Source organism: Chroicocephalus ridibundus, chromosome 1 (assembly GCF_963924245.1).
Source record: "Chroicocephalus ridibundus chromosome 1, bChrRid1.1, whole genome shotgun sequence".
NCBI classification, from domain to species: domain Eukaryota; kingdom Metazoa; phylum Chordata; class Aves; order Charadriiformes; family Laridae; genus Chroicocephalus; species Chroicocephalus ridibundus.
The window spans coordinates 2,022,719-2,040,341 of record NC_086284.1 but is presented as its reverse complement, the minus strand read 5'-3'; the positions used below and the strand labels follow the sequence as shown (position 1 = coordinate 2,040,341).

The 17,623-nt window shown below is 48.0% G+C and overlaps 1 protein-coding gene across 1 annotated transcript in view; it reads right to left on the bottom strand.

Moving 5' to 3' along the window:
- Positions 1-17,623, bottom strand: part of ME3 (malic enzyme 3) — a 128,458-nt gene that overhangs the window by 31,677 nt on the left and 79,158 nt on the right. Inside the window, exons 4-5 of the mRNA XM_063325349.1 lie at positions 7,015-7,090; positions 1,207-1,368 (exon numbers count right to left, since the gene is read on the bottom strand). Coding sequence (XP_063181419.1) covers positions 1,207-1,368; positions 7,015-7,090 — 238 coding nt within the window. The remainder of the gene's footprint in view (positions 1-1,206; positions 1,369-7,014; positions 7,091-17,623) is intronic.

The window sequence follows — 17,623 nt, the reverse complement described above, 5'->3', positions numbered from 1 at the left end:
CTCCAGCTGGGGGCTCAGAGCACGCCAGCACTCGGTGGTGCACAGACCAGCATGGAGGAGAAGAGATGAAGGAGCCAAAGTCAAGTACAATGCTCTATTGACTGGAAACTCTACGCAGTGGAAGACTGAGACTTAATTCCTGCTTTAGCCTCAGAGGGTCCAAACTCAGAGTCCCCACATTTCAGGAAAGACCGTGGGTGGGGCTGAGAGGAGCACACCCTATGTTCCACCAGCCCACGACAGGCTTCTGGGATAAAGGGATACAATAATTCTGGGACCAGAGACCAAAGAGTTAACTGGGAATCTCATCCCAGATGTCATCTATGGCCACTGATTTCACTTCCTTTCATTCTTTGCAAGTGTCCAGTGTGAGATACATGGGGCTGGAGTGAAAGAGCCGCAGAAAATCTAGCTTTCCCGTGAGCATAGGCATGTCTGGAAATGTCGGCACTCATCTGCCTTCATACACAAAATCAAAGCTCTTATACCTCGTGTTGTTTCTCTCAAGAAACATGTGTTTAGTTTACTTGGGGTCAAGTGAGGCACAAGCACATTTTACAAAAATGGCCAAACCCAGGCCATCACAGATAAGTATAGGATATTCATTTTAAAAAAGACATCCTCACAGATGTCCATTCTGGCATCGCTAAAATGTTGCACTTCGGCCTTTCTGAGCCAGAGTCACGAGGCAAAAATCTGCAAACAGATGGAGTCCTCTTGTCTGGTTGTCACGTGCGGTAAAGTGTGCAATCTGACAAAACACTGACATTAATCATTCCCGACCCCCCCACCAGGGATTCTCCATTTTCTGGAATACAGTCGCCTCTACGCAGACACGAGTATCTGCCTCTTTTCTCACCATTACCGTAGGAAGAATAAACCTGGGACTTCCTGTACCGTATCTTTTGACTCACCGTGCCGCGCTGAAAGGTGAAGCTGACCCTTCAGCTCCAACTGGCAACGCTCCGAGTCTTCTCGCCAGGGGACCATGAGGCTGTTTAGTGTTTATTTCAGTTCCCCATAAGAGCAAAAGTTTCTTGGGCATCAAAGAGGAATGAAACCCGGCCACTTACCTGCAGTGCTGGTCTAGCCATTGTCTCATTTTGGATGCCTCTGGCTTTGCCTCCAATTTAGGGAACCGGCCTCAGTTAAGCATTAATCTCGATTCTTTCTCTCCCCTGTCAGAGTTATGAAAAACTGTCTTACCTCGTTGTCTGTGCCAACATCCAGCAGGACAGGGAGACACTGTTGCGGGTGAACTCCACCACAAGCTGTGTACAAAGCAAGCTTCCCCACTGGGATACCCATGCCGTAACTTCCTAGATCTCCTAAACCGAGAATCCTCTCTCCATCGGTCACCACGATAGCCTAGGAGGATCAAAAGAGACTGTTGCATGGTGTTGCCAAGGCTCTAGAAGCAAAACCAGCTCCACTGTCTTCACGCTGATGCCATTTTGCATTGCGCGATAGGTATCTGCTACGTGAGGCCACGTTAATGAGCTGTTAGTGGTAGAGGGCTGTGCATTTTCGGGGGGGAGATAATGTGACTGACAGGTAGCTGCTCGCGGTGTGGAGAGGAGCAGCTCTGCTTGCCAGCACTTCAATTCCCTCGTAGCAGAACCCAGCCGGCGTGGCTCTTTGTGCATCCTCGGCTCTATAACCACAAGCTGCACAAGAGAGATCTGGCCTTGATTTCTCCTCTCCTTTTCAGGAAGAAGAGCTCTGTACAAAAGCGCTTGTGCTTATCAACCGCATCTGTGGCAGCGCGGTTGGACTTGATGATCTTAAGGGTCTTTTCCAACCTCAATGATTCTATGGTTGCACGCAGTAACAAGCTCATGTCTTCACGCCGTTGTAGAGTGGCTGTGGAGTAGCCAACATCACATAATCAAAACAAAACGCACCGGCACAGGCAGCCGCGTGGACTGTGGAGGGGATCTCGCCCTACGTATTTAATATTGGACCCTTTTTTCCCCCCAGGTTTGAGTTAAACAATTGCCGGTTAATTCTTTGTGCAACTGGCCTTTTGCATTCCATCAATACTGTAATGTGCTACCTCACCAAAACCTCTGACCCATAATTCTGTGTTTTTCTTGTTGTTATATCACTTCTTTGTGACAAGAAGGGAAATAAAAGCCTGCTTCATGTTGTCCAAATCAGAAGCCTAAAGTTTAGCTGTTCAAGCCCCCCTGTACATCAAGACGTTAGGAGGCAAATGACCGAGCGGATCTGACTAAGCCTCACAATTTTCGGGTTAACTATGCTATTTGTCGGGTTTGTCCCCAGGGTCAGGCCGTCTTTGGGGCAGTTCTTACATCCAGTAAGAACAGGAAGATACTGGAGCCCAGTCCCACCGCGGGAGAAAAGCTGTAAATACAGTAATAAACTTCATCTTTCAGCACTGTCCCAGCACCTCAGAGAACAGAGCGCTCACGTCAAATGGTTTATCGACTGTGGGGGACGCAAGTGCACAGTCCAGCTTGGATTTCAAAGGAGAAGGCTGCAGAGAAGTTCTTTATTTGCTGATCTGCAACGTTAAGGCCCAACTTAGGACATAGGACATACACGTGCATGTGCTTTAGCGAGAAATAAGAGAATGGGGGATTAAAAGCCATCTCAACAGATGTACTTCCTTGGACGGGGGGAGAATACAGACGCATTGGTTTATTGCTGTGATGGAGAAGCATTTCGATGTTTAGGAGTGGAATAAACCTCTTGCTGCACTTTCCTATTTCAGGAAGAATCGTACTCATCTGTTTCAGCGTCCTTTCTTATTCAGCATAAACTACATACTCATCCCAAGGCTATTCTCTCTCTTAACCTAAACCACCGTTTGTAACGGCAGAACAGAATTACATTATGTTACATCGTTCAGGAATAAGCCTAAGGAGAAACGGCAGATACAGAGGACACATGCATCTGTTCTGCCTTTTACATCTATTTTGCCCTCTAGCAAAAAAACCCCTCCAGCAGTTTCAGGCATGATACATTTCAGGGTCGTGATGCACACAGTGCTAGGGACAAGCTATATGTAATAGGGGTTATCTTCAAATGGTGCCGCTATACGCAGAGTATTTGTTTTTGTGCTGTTGACAGTTTCTTGTCACTAGAAGTTAGAATTCCTAAAAGTTTCATTTCCTTCAAGGAAAAACCTATTAAAACTCAAAGGACTACACACCTATCCTTAGGCTAGAGGTTGAAGAAGCCATGGGAAGTTCACAATCATGGCAGTGATACACTTATTCACCTCCATTTTCGAGCATTTTCCTATTTGTTTTTCCTTCCGAGCCGACGTGTGGTGTTAGCGACAGGAAAGTCTCCTTTTGTGTGGGCTCCGCCTGTTTCTGGGTGTGCGCTCACTTCTTTACCGCACCCGGAGGATGCAATGGGGACTGGAAGGCAGTGATGGGAACGGGGAAAGCAGCAAGCACACACACTGCTCCAGGTTTATCCTGAAACTGAGGCAAATTATATGAAAAGGAGTTAAAATCCTAACTACGCAGAGAGTTTTGGGATTTTTTCTGAATAAATTCTAATGAATCAAAATATTTCTTTGGAGCACAGATCCCCTTTCATCCAAACAAGTTGAGTGTTCTCAGGCAAGCCAAAAAACTTGATAGCACTTAGATATCCATCAGAGAGAGAAATGTTCTTCAGCCTTAGATGTGCTGCACCCTATAGGTACCAAAACTCCTCAAGGTAACACTGAAAAATACAGAAGCCCAGAAAATACAGCACGGGAGACATTCATCGCTCTTGGTATCAGCGAGGGGAAAATGGATTCACATTTGTTTGTGGCTCTTCGGATTTGAAACACACCGGGGAAAAAAAAGAACATAGTTTCAGTGGGTACCTGATAGACAAGCACATTAAAGTAATGTTTTTAATCACTCATGTTCACGTGATCAGGACCCAACGAACAGGCCATTAATCTCTGGCTGAGCGGCACAGACCCTTCTAACTGAACCACTGGTTTAACAATGTTTTCAACCTGTTTTCTCCTTCCAGCCGTGCCACAAATTTTCTTGATGACTCTAGTCAAGTCTTCGGCTAAAAGTTAGGTGTGCGGTTTAAGCCAATCATCAAACTGGTTTCTAACCTTCTTTGATAGCCGATGGCGAGAGACAGAAACCTCCAGAGTGCGTCTCCTCCCTCCAGCAGCTGGATTGGGAAGGGACGAAAGGGGTATTTCTCTTTGAAGATGCTCATCTCCCTCTTCATTGACCACGCAGAAGTACTCACAAGCCGAGACTGGGCACCGAGTCTTCGGGCAGCTGACGTTAGCTGAGATGCCTCTGGACCATGGGCTGTATGTAGCTAGCCCAGTTTTCCAATGCCCAAGTAGGAGGCATCTGGATCTGGATCACCAGCGAAGTGACGCACAGCTCTGCGCTGACCTCCAAGCTTCTGAGGCAATGCAGAGAGGCAAGTGCCGCCGCTGGCATTCCCACTTCTCTCTATTGATTGCACAAGGTCAGCCTTTACAGGACGAACTGGTACTCTGCCTCCAGCGCACCATGCCTTCGAGCAGCCCTGTATGGGATCAAACCTGACAGGGACTCAAGATGCTGAGTGCACTTCCAGGGTGAGCATCCCATGGAAGGAGGGCGGGAAGGAAGGGAGGACGGCAGGCCAGTGCAGCAGCTAGCATGGCAGCACACTCGTCTTGGAATAGGAGACAACGGTTTCTAGATGATCCTCACTCAGAGGCGGTTTGAACTCACAGCTGCCAGGATGACACCCGACCACAACGCTATTCTGTGCGATGCTCTGCATTCCCCCTGCTCTGGTCGGGCCACCATGCAGAGAAGAGTACAAGATTAAGGAACCAGAGAGAAGATTAGCAAGGGGAGGCACTGATGAGGGTTATCAGCATTTTATCCAATGTTTCTTCAGGGCAGGGTTCATTACCCGCCCTGGAAGAGACACAAAAATCCCACGCGCCCACGTAAGTGTGCTCAGCAACGGCTTCTTTCACTTGTTCTGTCCTGGCACTCTTCAGAGCAGCCCAGCTCCAGCAGGAGGGGTGGAGGTGGGGCACACGAGAGCTTGGCTGAGCCTTAGCTAAGCTAAGCAGAGCACCCTTCCAGGCAGAGGATCCAGATTTCCCATTTCCACAGTAAAGGCTGTTGCCACGAACGAACCGCAGAGCAAAAGGTGGGGCAGCATCTCCAGGTATTTCTCCGCTGTCTTGCACGGGACTTGCTGGTGTTGGTGTTCAGCCTTCCTAAAACCCTGCGGCCCTGCGGGGACTTAGGCACAGTCCAGGCGCCTCCCGAATTATCTCAAAATCTCAGGTGTTCCAGTGCCTACCAGTTCAGGCATGGAGAAGTCTGGGTACAAACACCCAGGGAAGCCTGCGGTCCCAAACAGCGATACTGATGAAATCAGCTGCCTTTGTAGTCTGGAAAACCTGGGAAGCAGATAGTCTGAATCTCTTCCATGGACCGCGGCCCTTCCTATGGTCTGTTTTGGGTGCCAGAGGGGGCTGTTTCAACAACAGCCTCTAATCGTTCTGTGCCAGTTTCCCCATCTGCAAAAACATATCTATTAGGCAGAACGAGTTCTGCTCATAGTCCTGACTCAGAAATGAATGGAAATACTGAGATCTTTGGACAGAGCAAGGACAAAATATCTAGTTTGCATCTGTTCTCCATGGTTCCAAAGACAAGGATATAGGAATATAATTACTTTTTCTGGAAGCATGTTAAATTCCCCTTTTTTTTTTTCCTCTTAGAAATGGAAAATGCTTGCAAGATTTTCTCAGCTGCCAAACCTTTGTTCCTAGAAGAAACAGCTGACTGACCGGGGACCGAAGCTCTATCAATAGCCAGGGAAATTCCCAGGCACACGTACTTCCAGACTGATGGAAGCAAGGTGACTGGCAAGACCCGTCTTAAGTGTCGACTTTATTTCATGCCAGGGACTTGCCCGGCCCTGAGCTCTAGAGAAAAATACTTCACAAGATCACTTTTTGGGTGGGGTGTCAGTAATATTTTCAGCTGCTGGATATCAAACATTATTTGCAGAGTCGCCAGCGTTCTGGATGCTGCATGACTCACTGGATTTGGGAAGGAATCCTACAAGCCAGTCGGTTACAGATATCTTAGGGAGCTTTGGTACGTCTAACGAGTTGCAAGTTAGCCACAGAATCTTCAACACACGTATCTTACTTCTTCGCTAGGAACTCTATTCTGTACAGATTATTATCATGCACGCTCTTTTTATTGCCCAAGGTCCTGCCACCTTTGATAAGCCGGATCTCTGTGCTTGGCACTGGGGAGGCCCCACCTCAAACACTTGTTCAGTTTTGGGCCCCTCACTACAGGAGGGACACTGAGGAGCTGGAGCGTGTCCAGAGAAGGGCAACGGAGCTGGTGAGGGGTCTGGAGCACAAGTCTGGTGAGGAGCGGCTGAGGGAGCTGGGGGTGTTCAGCCTGGAGAAGAGGAGGCTGAGGGGAGACCTTCTCGCTCTCTGCAGCTCCCTCAAAGGAGCGGGGAGCCAGGGAGGGGTCGGGCTCTTCTCCCAAGGAACAGGCCATGGGACAAGAGGAAACAGCCTCAAGTTGTGCCAGGGGAGGTTTAGACTGGATATTAGGAAAAGTTTCTTCAGTGAAAGGGTTATCAAGTATTGGACCAGGCTGCCCAGGGCAGTGGTGGAGTCGCCATCCCTGGAGGTATATAAAGAAGTGTAGGTGTGGTGCTGGGGGACATGGTTTAGAGGTGGACTTGTCAGTGTCAGGTTAATGGTTGGACTTGATGATCTTAAATGTCTCTTCCAACCAAAACGATTCTATGGTTCTATTCTATGATAAAGATGTTTTTGACCACAAACACGCATGACAGTCTCTGAAGTCCAACCACTATCCTGGAAAGTCTCTAAGGAAGCGAATGTTTCTCAGCTTGTCCTTTTAAATAGGCAATTCCGTAAATAATGACAAGCAATTGCGTTCAATATCCCATTTTCCACCCAACTTCCTGTAATTTCCCGGTCCACAGAAGGCATGCACATACCTTAATATTTTCTTCAGGCCAAGAGTTTAGCATTGTTGCAATGTGGCCTTTGTCATGGATGGTGATAAACAACCCCCTAAGAAAGGAAAAAAAAAAAGAAGAAAAAGAAGCCTTGTCATAAAATTAATAACTCCAAGATAAAATAAAACAAGTGAGACTTGAAAATGCAGGGAAATGAGCACAAAACCAGGCTGTTCACTGGCATGGAAATGAGACCTCGAGGGACTGCTAATGACAAGTTTAGTTCTCATTTCAAAAGCCCAAGGCTTGAGATCTTTGATGGCAACTTCACTCAACGGCCTCTGGTGTTGCACATTTCACTCTTGTGAAACATCTTTGCTTCAGGGAGCAAACTCCACTTCAGTGCAGAAGAGCTTTCCAGTTAAAATATTTCTGACAAATGCAGGGGAAGCTGATGATTTTACCTTAAAACCTGTTACATGTTCTTTCCCCGGGAGCTTACTGCTGGCAGTTCAAACAGTGAAAGCATGATCCTTCTCTGCCAGCTACCAATGTCAATGATGTGGGTGGCTACTGCAGAGCTAGACATCTTGGGTACCCCCTCCAGTCCAGAGCTCCGACTGGACCCGACTGGAACAATATCTGCCATGGCATTTGCTTTGACCAAGCTAAACTTGTCTTTGCAACACCATTTTTTTTCCCCCGAATATCTGACCCCAGTCTTTGACACTTGCATTCACCAAATGAAACCCACCAAAAATTATGAGAAGTGAAACAGAGAATTAAATGTTTGGATGAAACTTCAGTATGAAGTTTCAGGGCTACTGAGATGCTGAGGGGACTGGAACACCTCTCTGAAGAAGAAAGGCTGAGGGATTTGGGTCTCTTCAGTCTGGAAAAAAGACGGCTGAGGGGGGACCTTATCAACACTTATAAATACTTCAAGGGTGGGTGTCAGGAGGATGGGGCCAGGCTCTTTTCAGTGGTGCCCAGGGACAGGACAAGGGGTAACGGGCACAAACTGGACCATGGGAAGTTCCACCTCAACATGAGGAGGAACTTCTTTGCTGTGAGGGTGGCAGAGCCCTGGCACAGGCTGCCCAGAGAGGTGGTGGAGTCTCCGTCTCTGGAGACATTCCAAACCCACCTGGAGGCGTTCCTGTGCCACCTGCTGTGGGTGACCCTGCTCTGGCAGGGGGTGGGACTGGCTGATCTCCAGAGGGCCCTTCCAACCCCATGGGTCTATGATTCACACGGACAATAGCATACCCAGTAGCACTAAGAATAACATACCTGATTGCACTAAGGCTAATGACTTCTCAACACAAAGGTCTTCATTGTTTAAACAAAAATGCCTTCTTTTTAATAAAATTAGGAACTGGAAGACAGCATTCTTTGAATATGTTTTAGACTTGTGGCTTATTTTTTTTCCTCTTTGCTGTTATTACCAAAAATACTACCCTTAGCAGGAATTCTTCCAAAACCCAGGACAGTATTATTCATGTTGGCTGATCTCTGCTCAGACATTTTGGGATTTTCTGAACGTTCTCTTAGGCAGTGCTAACCCCAAAGCAGCAACCTCCTCCATACGTCCCTCTGAGGAAATTGCTCATGCTGCTCACAGCGCTCTCCAGTCAACACAAATCGAGGGCTCCGACTCAGTGACTGCTCTCGGCAGGAGGAGGCACCCATCTCCCTTGCCTTGTCACCTGCTCACAAAAGCAGGAGTTGCACCAGGGATTTGTATCAGCTGGAACAACAGAGAAATGCACTTTGGCTGCTTACATCTCTCTACTATTGCTCAGCCCCGCTACGTTCAGATCCGGTCACGGTTTGGGGTTCTAATGTGGAATGTTAGCTAGAAAAAGTCTCATTTTTAGAGGAGGCTGAAAACAACTTCCATTGTAACTCCATAAACGATGAATGATCAAACATAATCAGGCTACTCTCTACAGCAAGGGCTTCTCTCACAAGACTCTTCTAGGGGGGCAGATGTCTTCTGTGGGATATCTTCTGTTAACTGTGGGAATCCTAACGAAAAAGCCCTTTACTTTGAAAAGAAGACAAATAACAGTGCTGACTTCTACACTGATCAAGACACAACCTCACATTCGGATCAGAAATGCAAAAAAAAAAAAAAAAAGGAAAGTAGTGGATCATTTATTCAACATCATTCTTTAAAACCGTGCCCAGTAACCAATGAACTAATCACACACACACGGCCTATCTCAAAGGCAGCATTCACAGATGCTAATCTTCATAAAAAAGGGGTACTGTACTGCTGCCATCCACGTGTAGAGAAGACTTATTAACCAGGAATTAAAAGCACGAATTAGTAGCATCATTGCAGATACTTCAAGGTATGACATGCTTTAAAAAAGAGTGTTGTTTTACTGTAACATTTTCTATACATAATAAAGACACCTATTACTGCAGTGTCTGGCTGCGTGTCTCATACGTTGACATCTCTTCAGTGCCCAAGGGAGCCCACCAGCTATTTAAGCAAAGAAAGACAGACAGACAGACAGACAGACAGACCAGTGCTTGCAGGAGAAGCTGAAACCCAGCCGTCTGCCCCGCACCGGTCCTGCAGCTGGATGAGTTGCGAGTTGTTTCAGACGCGGGGCCCAGGGCAGATACCCAGGGCCTCTGAAGAACCCCTGACTCTGACCGTTGTCTCGGGAGGGCACTGGGCTGGTTTCCAGTCCCTGCTCCGGGTCTGGCAGTAGAGAGAGTTCGGCCTGGGTCTTCCAAAATCTGTTGACTGCTCTCACTACGCTCCTAGGGAGAAGGGCTCTCACCGCCATCGTCATGGTATGTTTTGCCTGAGGAAGGACTGGCTCGGCTTAGATGGCGGGGTCAGCGATTAAGAACCGAGCATGGAGAGGCACCCCTCTCAGAATTTGCATTCCTTTCCTTAATAGTATATTTATTTGATGTTGAACAGGCCCTCCCATGGAGTATGCTGGCTTCCGTGGGTCCTTTTCTGAAAAAAAAAAAAAAAAAGGCTACAAAACATATTCTTTCTGCCTTCAGGCCATGCCACTGACCAGATCCCTAGTCCTAGCTGGGACTCCGCTGTCCCAGGCATGGAGCGATTCAAGCCAAAAATTGCTCCTCACTTTACTCCAGGCAAAATCCGATGGTTTAATTTAGACTAACAATTAACACAGTAATGGCACTACCAGCTTTGGAAGGGAAACCTTCAGGAGCAGAAATGGTGATCCACCTGGGGAAAGTCACCTCTCCCGCTGACACAATGACACTGGGAAGCGGGCACGTATCTAAGCAAGCCTCATATTTCCCTAATGCTGAACCTGAGAGCCAAGAGCCCAGTTTCAGTAAAATACAAAAGTTTCCGATGCCTTTAGGCACCCAGCTGGAGCACGCTCCTGAACCTGGTCCAGGCACTGTGGACTCCATCAGGTGCTGACGCAATCGAAAGAGCAGGCAGTGGTGAGCTGGAAGTCCCTTTGCAGACCGAGTACGAAATGACCAGCTCCATCAGGTGTTGACGCAATCAAAAGAGCAGGCAGTGGAAGTCCCTTTGCAGAGTATGAAATGCCCAACTCTGGCAGGCAGTTCAGCGGATTCACTGTGTTTTTAAGATGTGAAGGGAAACAAACACATGTCAGACTTTAGACGTGGGGGTCACAAGTAAGTCCTCATTTTGAATGGTCTCCGGGAGAGTTGCGCTCACTCCCCTGACGATAACGGTTACCCACAGAGAGGAGTTGGCCAACTTACCTGTTGAAATAAGATGCCTAAAATTGGCAGAGGGTTAATCTTTCCTAAAATCCCTTCCGCAAGGCAGGCAGAAGAAAGAGACGAGCTCCGCAAACTGAACTCAGCAAAAGGTTTGCTGGTGACTGAACAGGGCAAAGTAGGAGCCAGGTTTCTGTCAAGGGTACACAGCTTACAGGAGAGGTAACGGGAGCTTGTTTGTGCCTCTGAGGACAGCAAGGTAGAGCTCCGAATACTGGGAGTGACAGGATGGTCTATGTGGACCAGTGGTAAATAAGAAACGTCCAAGCTGCAATAAAAGCAATTAACTTGATTTTTCGGACGAAAAGACGCAGCCTAAGCATTCTGAAGAGGGAATTCAACAGATGCTGCCTTTATCATCATGCCTTCTCCACCCCTCTTGAGATTACATTTGATAAATTGCTTCAGAGAAACAAAAAGACAATGACTCCATTTAATCCCCTTGTGACTCAATAAAAATAATTCAATTAAAACAAGAAGCTAAAAAGATAAATCATTTTGAACAAGTCACGTAACATGGGCACTGTGTGGGGGAAACACGCATCCTGGTTTTCCGGACCAGAAGACTCCCCTGTGCCCAGGATCCTGCCATTCTAGGTGGGTTCAGCCATTGTACGTCGTTATCCCCCGCGAGAAGCAGCTCTGCACGCAGTAGCTGGAAGCCAAACACACATGCACGGGGCTGAAAATACAAGAAACAGAGCTGAGTAAAAATTAATTGCCCCAGCAGGGTCAAGCCGGAACGTACACACCGTACCGCTATTCTGGCTAAACAGTAACCTCCGAGAGCCTTTGTGGGTGTAACTCGGAGTGGGGAGTGCTCCGACCTGCATCCATTAGGGCTTCAGCGCTCCCGGCTCCTATTCAGCCCATTAACGCCACAGGTACCACTGCAGCTGCCTTTTGCTAAGGTGGAAGTCAGACTAGATATTTTTGTGCCACTGAGCACGTCTGTAAGGTTCCAGAAAACTTCGGGGAAAGTTACAACTTCTGAATTTGTCACCGAGACAGTATTTCTACCTGGATTTCAGCAAGTCAAGACAAGCTGCCCGAACTGGACTGCAGGGTCCAGCAGACTGCAGATCATCACTGCAGGATCCGTCCAAGGGGCTGGGTATGTTCACCTACACCACACAAGATTTCTTCTCATCCCTAAGCCAGGAACATTTTCTTTTCCTTTCTGATTTTGTTCTGGCTGAGTTCACGGAAGTGCTCCAGGAATTATAAAGCTACACAGCTTCCCATGGGAGCCATGGGAAGGATCCTGCTGTGGTGCTCAGGTTAGACCTTGGCCATCCTGATGGCATTTTGAAAGACCCACGATGAAGATGATCCCAGAATTGCAGGCTCATTTTAGAAAGAGTTCAGGGACAAGAGAGACAGGACACAGCTGATGCGCAGAAGAAGCCATACCAGACACTGGTGATGGCTTTTTAGAATAATATTCATTTCTTTTAGACTTTTGGGAAGGAACAAATTTTAACATGTCTCAGGTATTACGAAACAAAAATATTCTTTAATGCTTTCACGCCATGAGCTGCTACTTCTTCAAAAAGGCCAAGTAGCATTCCCTCTTCTGATCTTCATGGTTAGCAATGCTGCCTCGTGAGCCCTTTCTCCTTGGAAGAAACAACGTACGACGGAGCCCGGAGTGCTATCTCTGAAGCGCTATTGTTTGTTTACAGAGAATGTGCAAAGCTTCATCTCCCAAAACTCGGAGGGGAGTGAAAAAGATTATGCAACTCCTTTCCTCACAGCTCCAAATCTCTCCTCACTTCCCTTCTACCCAAAAGTCTCTCTTCCTAACAGCTTGTCCTCGGAAATTACCAGTTCTTCTGTGGAAGCGTTTGCAACCCTCCTGGTGGTGTCTCGCCCCACTTTTCTAGGCTTCTGCTGCCTCTGACATGCAGTCAAGCAGAAATCCCATGCGATCGATGCCTTTGCTTGAGCAGGCTCCCTGTGAAACCTCTCTGGCCGGTGCCGTGCTCCCCTTGCAGTCTTGTGCGGCGCCGTGGTTTGGGGTAGCGCTCCGACGGCTTCAGTTGCCTGTTTACATCTATATAATTGAAGGTCTCTTTACACTTATCATATATGAATACCAGGCAGCAATTATATCCATCAATTTTACCACCCTGGTCAAAGGCCACAGAAGAGCGGAACAGACGATGGCAATGGGTCACTGATTTGTATACCAACATGAAGCAAAAGGGCCCTACTCTTTGCTTCACACGAATTTCCCTTACTGAGATAGAACCATATTTTTATGACATTTATGTCCTTGTGGAGGAAAAGAGATGTTGCTAGAAGGATCTCAAAAGCTCCTAAGTTGACAGGACTTAAAAAGCACACAAAAACCCCACTGAACCAATGAAGCTTCATCCTTCTTTTCCTCCCTCACTCCTCTAAAAGGACTATTCTCTGAAGAAAAATACACTTGCTCAGTAAGGGAGGAATGTATTTGAACAGCATTAGCCAATATTTACAGGTACCGCAATGGCCAGGTCTGCTCAGGTGTGGGGGGCTGGCCCTGGCTGGACGCCAGGTTCGCACCAAAGCTGCTCTGTCACTCCCCTCCTCAGCTGGACGGGGGAGAGGAAATAGAATTAAGAGCTCGCGGGTCGAGAGAAGGACGGGAAGATCACTCCCCAGCTACCGTCATGAGCAAACCAGACTTGACTTGAGGAAATTCATTTAATTTACCACTAATTAGTAAAAGAGTAGAATAATGAGAAATAAGAACAAATCTTAAAACACCTTCCCCCCACCCCTCCCTTCTTCCTGGGCTCAGTTTCACTCCCCATTTCTCCACCTCCTCCCCCCGGGTGGCGCAGGGGGACGGGGAATGGGGCCTCTGGTCAGTTCATCACACGCTGTCTCTGACGCTCCTTCCTCCTCAGGGGGAGGACTCCTCACGCTCTGCCCCTGCTCCAGCCTGGGCTCCCTTCCACGGGAGACAGTTCTCGACGAACTTCTCCAACGTGGATCCTTCCCATGGGCTGCAGTTCTTCATGAACTTCTCCAGTGTGAATCCTTCCCATGGGCTGCAGTTCTTCATGAACTTCTCCAACATGGATCCTTCCCATGGGCTGCAGTTCTTCATGAACTTCTCCAACGTGGATCCTTCCCATGGGCTGCAGTTCTTCACAAACTGCTCCAGTGTGGGTCCCCTCCATGGGGTGCAGTCCTTCAGGAACATGGGGGAAGCTTCTAGCAACTTCTCACAGAGGCCATCTCTGTAGCACCCCGCTACCAAAACCTTACCACACAAACCCAATACATCAGGGTTTGGTAAAAAGCATGACGAGCACCAAAAACTCAACTGCAAGTTCCACATGCTTTCGGCACGGCAATCACCTCATCAGTCTTGTTTACTGCATCTCAGAAAAGAAACATCAGAGATGGCTTCTTTAACGGGCTACCAGTCTTTGCCTTAAAGAATTACTTGTTCCTGAGAAGAGGGACTGATGAAGAGAAGCAGATTAAAAAGGTAGCTGAGGTCCTTCTTTCTCCAGATACTTACACAATGCTTGTCATTCAACACAAGAACGGGCGCTTGCAGGGAGTCTGCCTCCTCGTACGTGTGCGATGAATTACAAGACTAAACCACAAATACAGCAACAAAACTCAGGCTTTGGTTTCCTTTTCTTCCCACTTATTAACTTTGAGTCTGCGTGCTATGAGGAGAACTTGCTGCACAACTGAGGAGAGGACAAGGCCTCCCGGGTGAGTGAGCATTAAGAAAATGAATGCGTTCGCAATACTTGTACCAGACAGGCAGGCATCACGACTCACTGTTTTCACCAGGATAGGGAAGGCTGATTCGCAGAACAAAAACGCTCAGGACAAAGGTTAAGCATCTCCACTCACAACCTGAACTGATGAAATCCTGCCCACATAAAAGTCTTTGAATGTTTTGACTTAGTAGGGCCTAAACTTCCCTCAGGAGTAGGAAGGCCACGGGAAGCCATTGCTTAAAAAAGCAACAAACAAAAGTGCTTAAAAAAGCAAAAAACAAAAGAGATGAGTCAGATTTTTGACACCATCAGAGCCTGCACGAAGCCGCTGTTGAACAATGATGAAGTTGTGAGAGAGTGGTCAGGAACCTACACTGAGATACGAGGTGGCACAGAAAAGGGTTCCGACAACCACCGCACCAGCTGACCTTCTGCAGCGATCCCAGCCATTGCCCTGCATAAAGGCAGGATGCTCCGGGGAAGCTTTGAGCAAGACATCATCATCCCTGGAGGTATTTAAAAGACGGGCAGATGTAGTGCTTAGCGATACAGCCTTGGGACAGAGTGGCTGGAGAGCTGCCTGGCAGAAAAGGACCTGGGGGTGTTGGTCGACAGCGGCTGAATATGAGCCAGCAGTGTGCCCAGGTGGCCAAGAGCCAAGAAGGCCAACAGCAGCCTGGCCTGTGTCAGCAACAGTGTGGTGAGTAGGACTAGGGACGTGATCACCCCCTGTACTCGGCACTGGTGAGGCCCCACCTCGAGGGCTGTGTCCAGTTTTGGGCCCCTCGCTACAGGAGGGACATTGAGGAGCTGGAGCGTGTCCAGAGAAGGGCAACGGAGCTGGTGAGGGGTCTGGAGCACAAGTCTGGTGAGGAGCAGCTGAGGGAGCTGGGGGTGTTCAGCCTGGAGAAGAGGAGGCTGAGGGGAGACCTTCTCGCTCTCTGCAGCTCCCTGAAAGGAGGAGGCAGCCAGGGGGGTCGGGCTCTCCTCCCAGGGAACAGGCAATGGGACAAGAGGAAATGGCCTTAAGTTGCACCAGGGGAGGTTTAGGATGGATATTAGGAAAAGTTTCTTCAGTGAAAGGGTTATCAAGCATTGGACCAGGCTGCCCAGGGAAGTGGTGGAGGCACCATCCCTGGAGGGATTTAAAAGACGGGTAGATGTGGTGCTTAGAGAGATAAGGTTTAGTGGCAGTTTTTGTCACTGTTAGGTTGATGGTTGGACTAGATGACCTGAAAGGTCCCTTCCAACCTAGGCAATTCTGTGATTCTGTGATATGGTTTAGTGATGGTTTTTGTCAGAGTTAGGCTGATGGTTGGATTCGATGACCTGAAAGGCCCCTTCCAACCTAGGCGATTCTGTGATTCTAAAACTATCTGAGAGTAACGTTGAGGTTCACCTGGCAAAATTATCTCCACGCTCAGGAAAGAAAAAGACAAGCTGGCTTGTCACTGTGGAAGGATGCTGACTGCTGCCGCATGCCGATGTGTGCTCTTTGGAGTTTGGTTGAGTTCTGCCCCAGTCCGGGTGACCGGGAGGTATTGTGGCTGCCCACGGGACCCCCCACGCGAGGGGATCAGCTGATGGCCTTCGCTTTCATGGCATGGTAACCACAGCAAACTGTCACCGCTGTGCCAGAGCAGGCCGGAGGACCCGCTCTGGATTCAAAGCCAGTCTGTGCTAGAGATGCAGTAAAATGTGGTTACAGTAAAGCCCCACATTTGGTTTTATTTATTTATACTTTCAGGGCTCATATACAAAATTGACAGGTTGAGCAATATGCGCCTCGAGAGACATTTCCACCAGCTGCACCCCTATTGTTGATTTTTTGGTTCAGGTCTCTGCCAGAACAGGATAAGAGTCTTCAGAATAACAAAATAAACTTTGAAATTGCTTGGCTCTTTTAGGGAGCTTGAGATTAGAAATGCCTGGGGGCTACAGGCTTCGGAGAGAAAGTATGTGCCAGCATGCACTGATTTGTCTAAATACAGTACAATTAATCATCAAATTGGACAAAATCTCTGTGGTGATCCATCAGCTATTTTCATGGATTTGTTTATAATAAAAGCCAAGAACCTTCTGTTGTTTTAGATCATTTTCTTTGTAAATTGTAGGATGCTGAAGAGTACCCTGAGGTACTGATGAAAAAATAACAGAAACCACGCACAATCAACTATTAATGAAATCTACGCAGAGATTTATACGGCAATATCCTATTATGTAAGCATGCCAGGAGATTTACTTTCAGGTAATCTGCAAGGTGAATGATTGCATTAGTGTTACAAACGTCCTAAAAGTCACTATATACTTTAGGCAGGAAAAGCAAAATTCAGTGTGGGAGCCAGAAGATGCAGGCTCCAAGGTAGAATAATGAAGGGTTCACTACCCACAGCAACCTCCCCGAACCCATGCAGGGAAACCTCGGTGATCCGAAGGGATGGGAGGCAGCTAAGCTGTAGGAAACTGCCAAAGATCAGGAACTGGGGGATTTCAACGAGGAGAACGCAGGAGTGAGTGCTCCTAAATGCAGGCGGCAACGCACGCAGGCTTCAGGGGAAGCTGCAGCCCTCCCAGCTCCTTGGCATAGTCCAAGTCCTGCCGCAGCAGGAAGGTTCAGATCAGAGCCCAAAGCAAAGCTTTCACATCCATCTCCTAGTCTGCCAAGTTATTAACACCCAGCACTATTTTTAGCAAGTTTTTTTTTTTTTTTCCAGGAAAAGGGAGCTTATACAATCACTCTGTGGCCTCTCTTACCTCCTGGTTCATTTCAAGCAAATTCCTCAGAAAGGCAAAGGTCTCAAAGATGTTTGTTCCTACACCCTTTTATGGAAATCACTGTTGAGATACAGGGAAAAAATAATGGGGTTCGTGTCCCCACCGCTCTGGGGAGGGGAACGCAGACCTTCCTCCAAGGGTTATTCTGACAGCTCGCAGCTAGGCACGCCACGAGCTGCTTCACACCTAGAGCCCGCTGAGGACAGGTAGGATCTAGCCCGGCCCTAGCAAAGCCTCGGAGCCTTCCCGCGCTGCAGGGCTAAGCAGAAGGCAGAGACAAACGCTGACTGTAGAGGAAACCAAATGAGAAAAAGAGGTTATGAGGCAGGATCCAAACCGCACAGGTAGGAAAGCAGAGGGGATGGGAAGCAGAG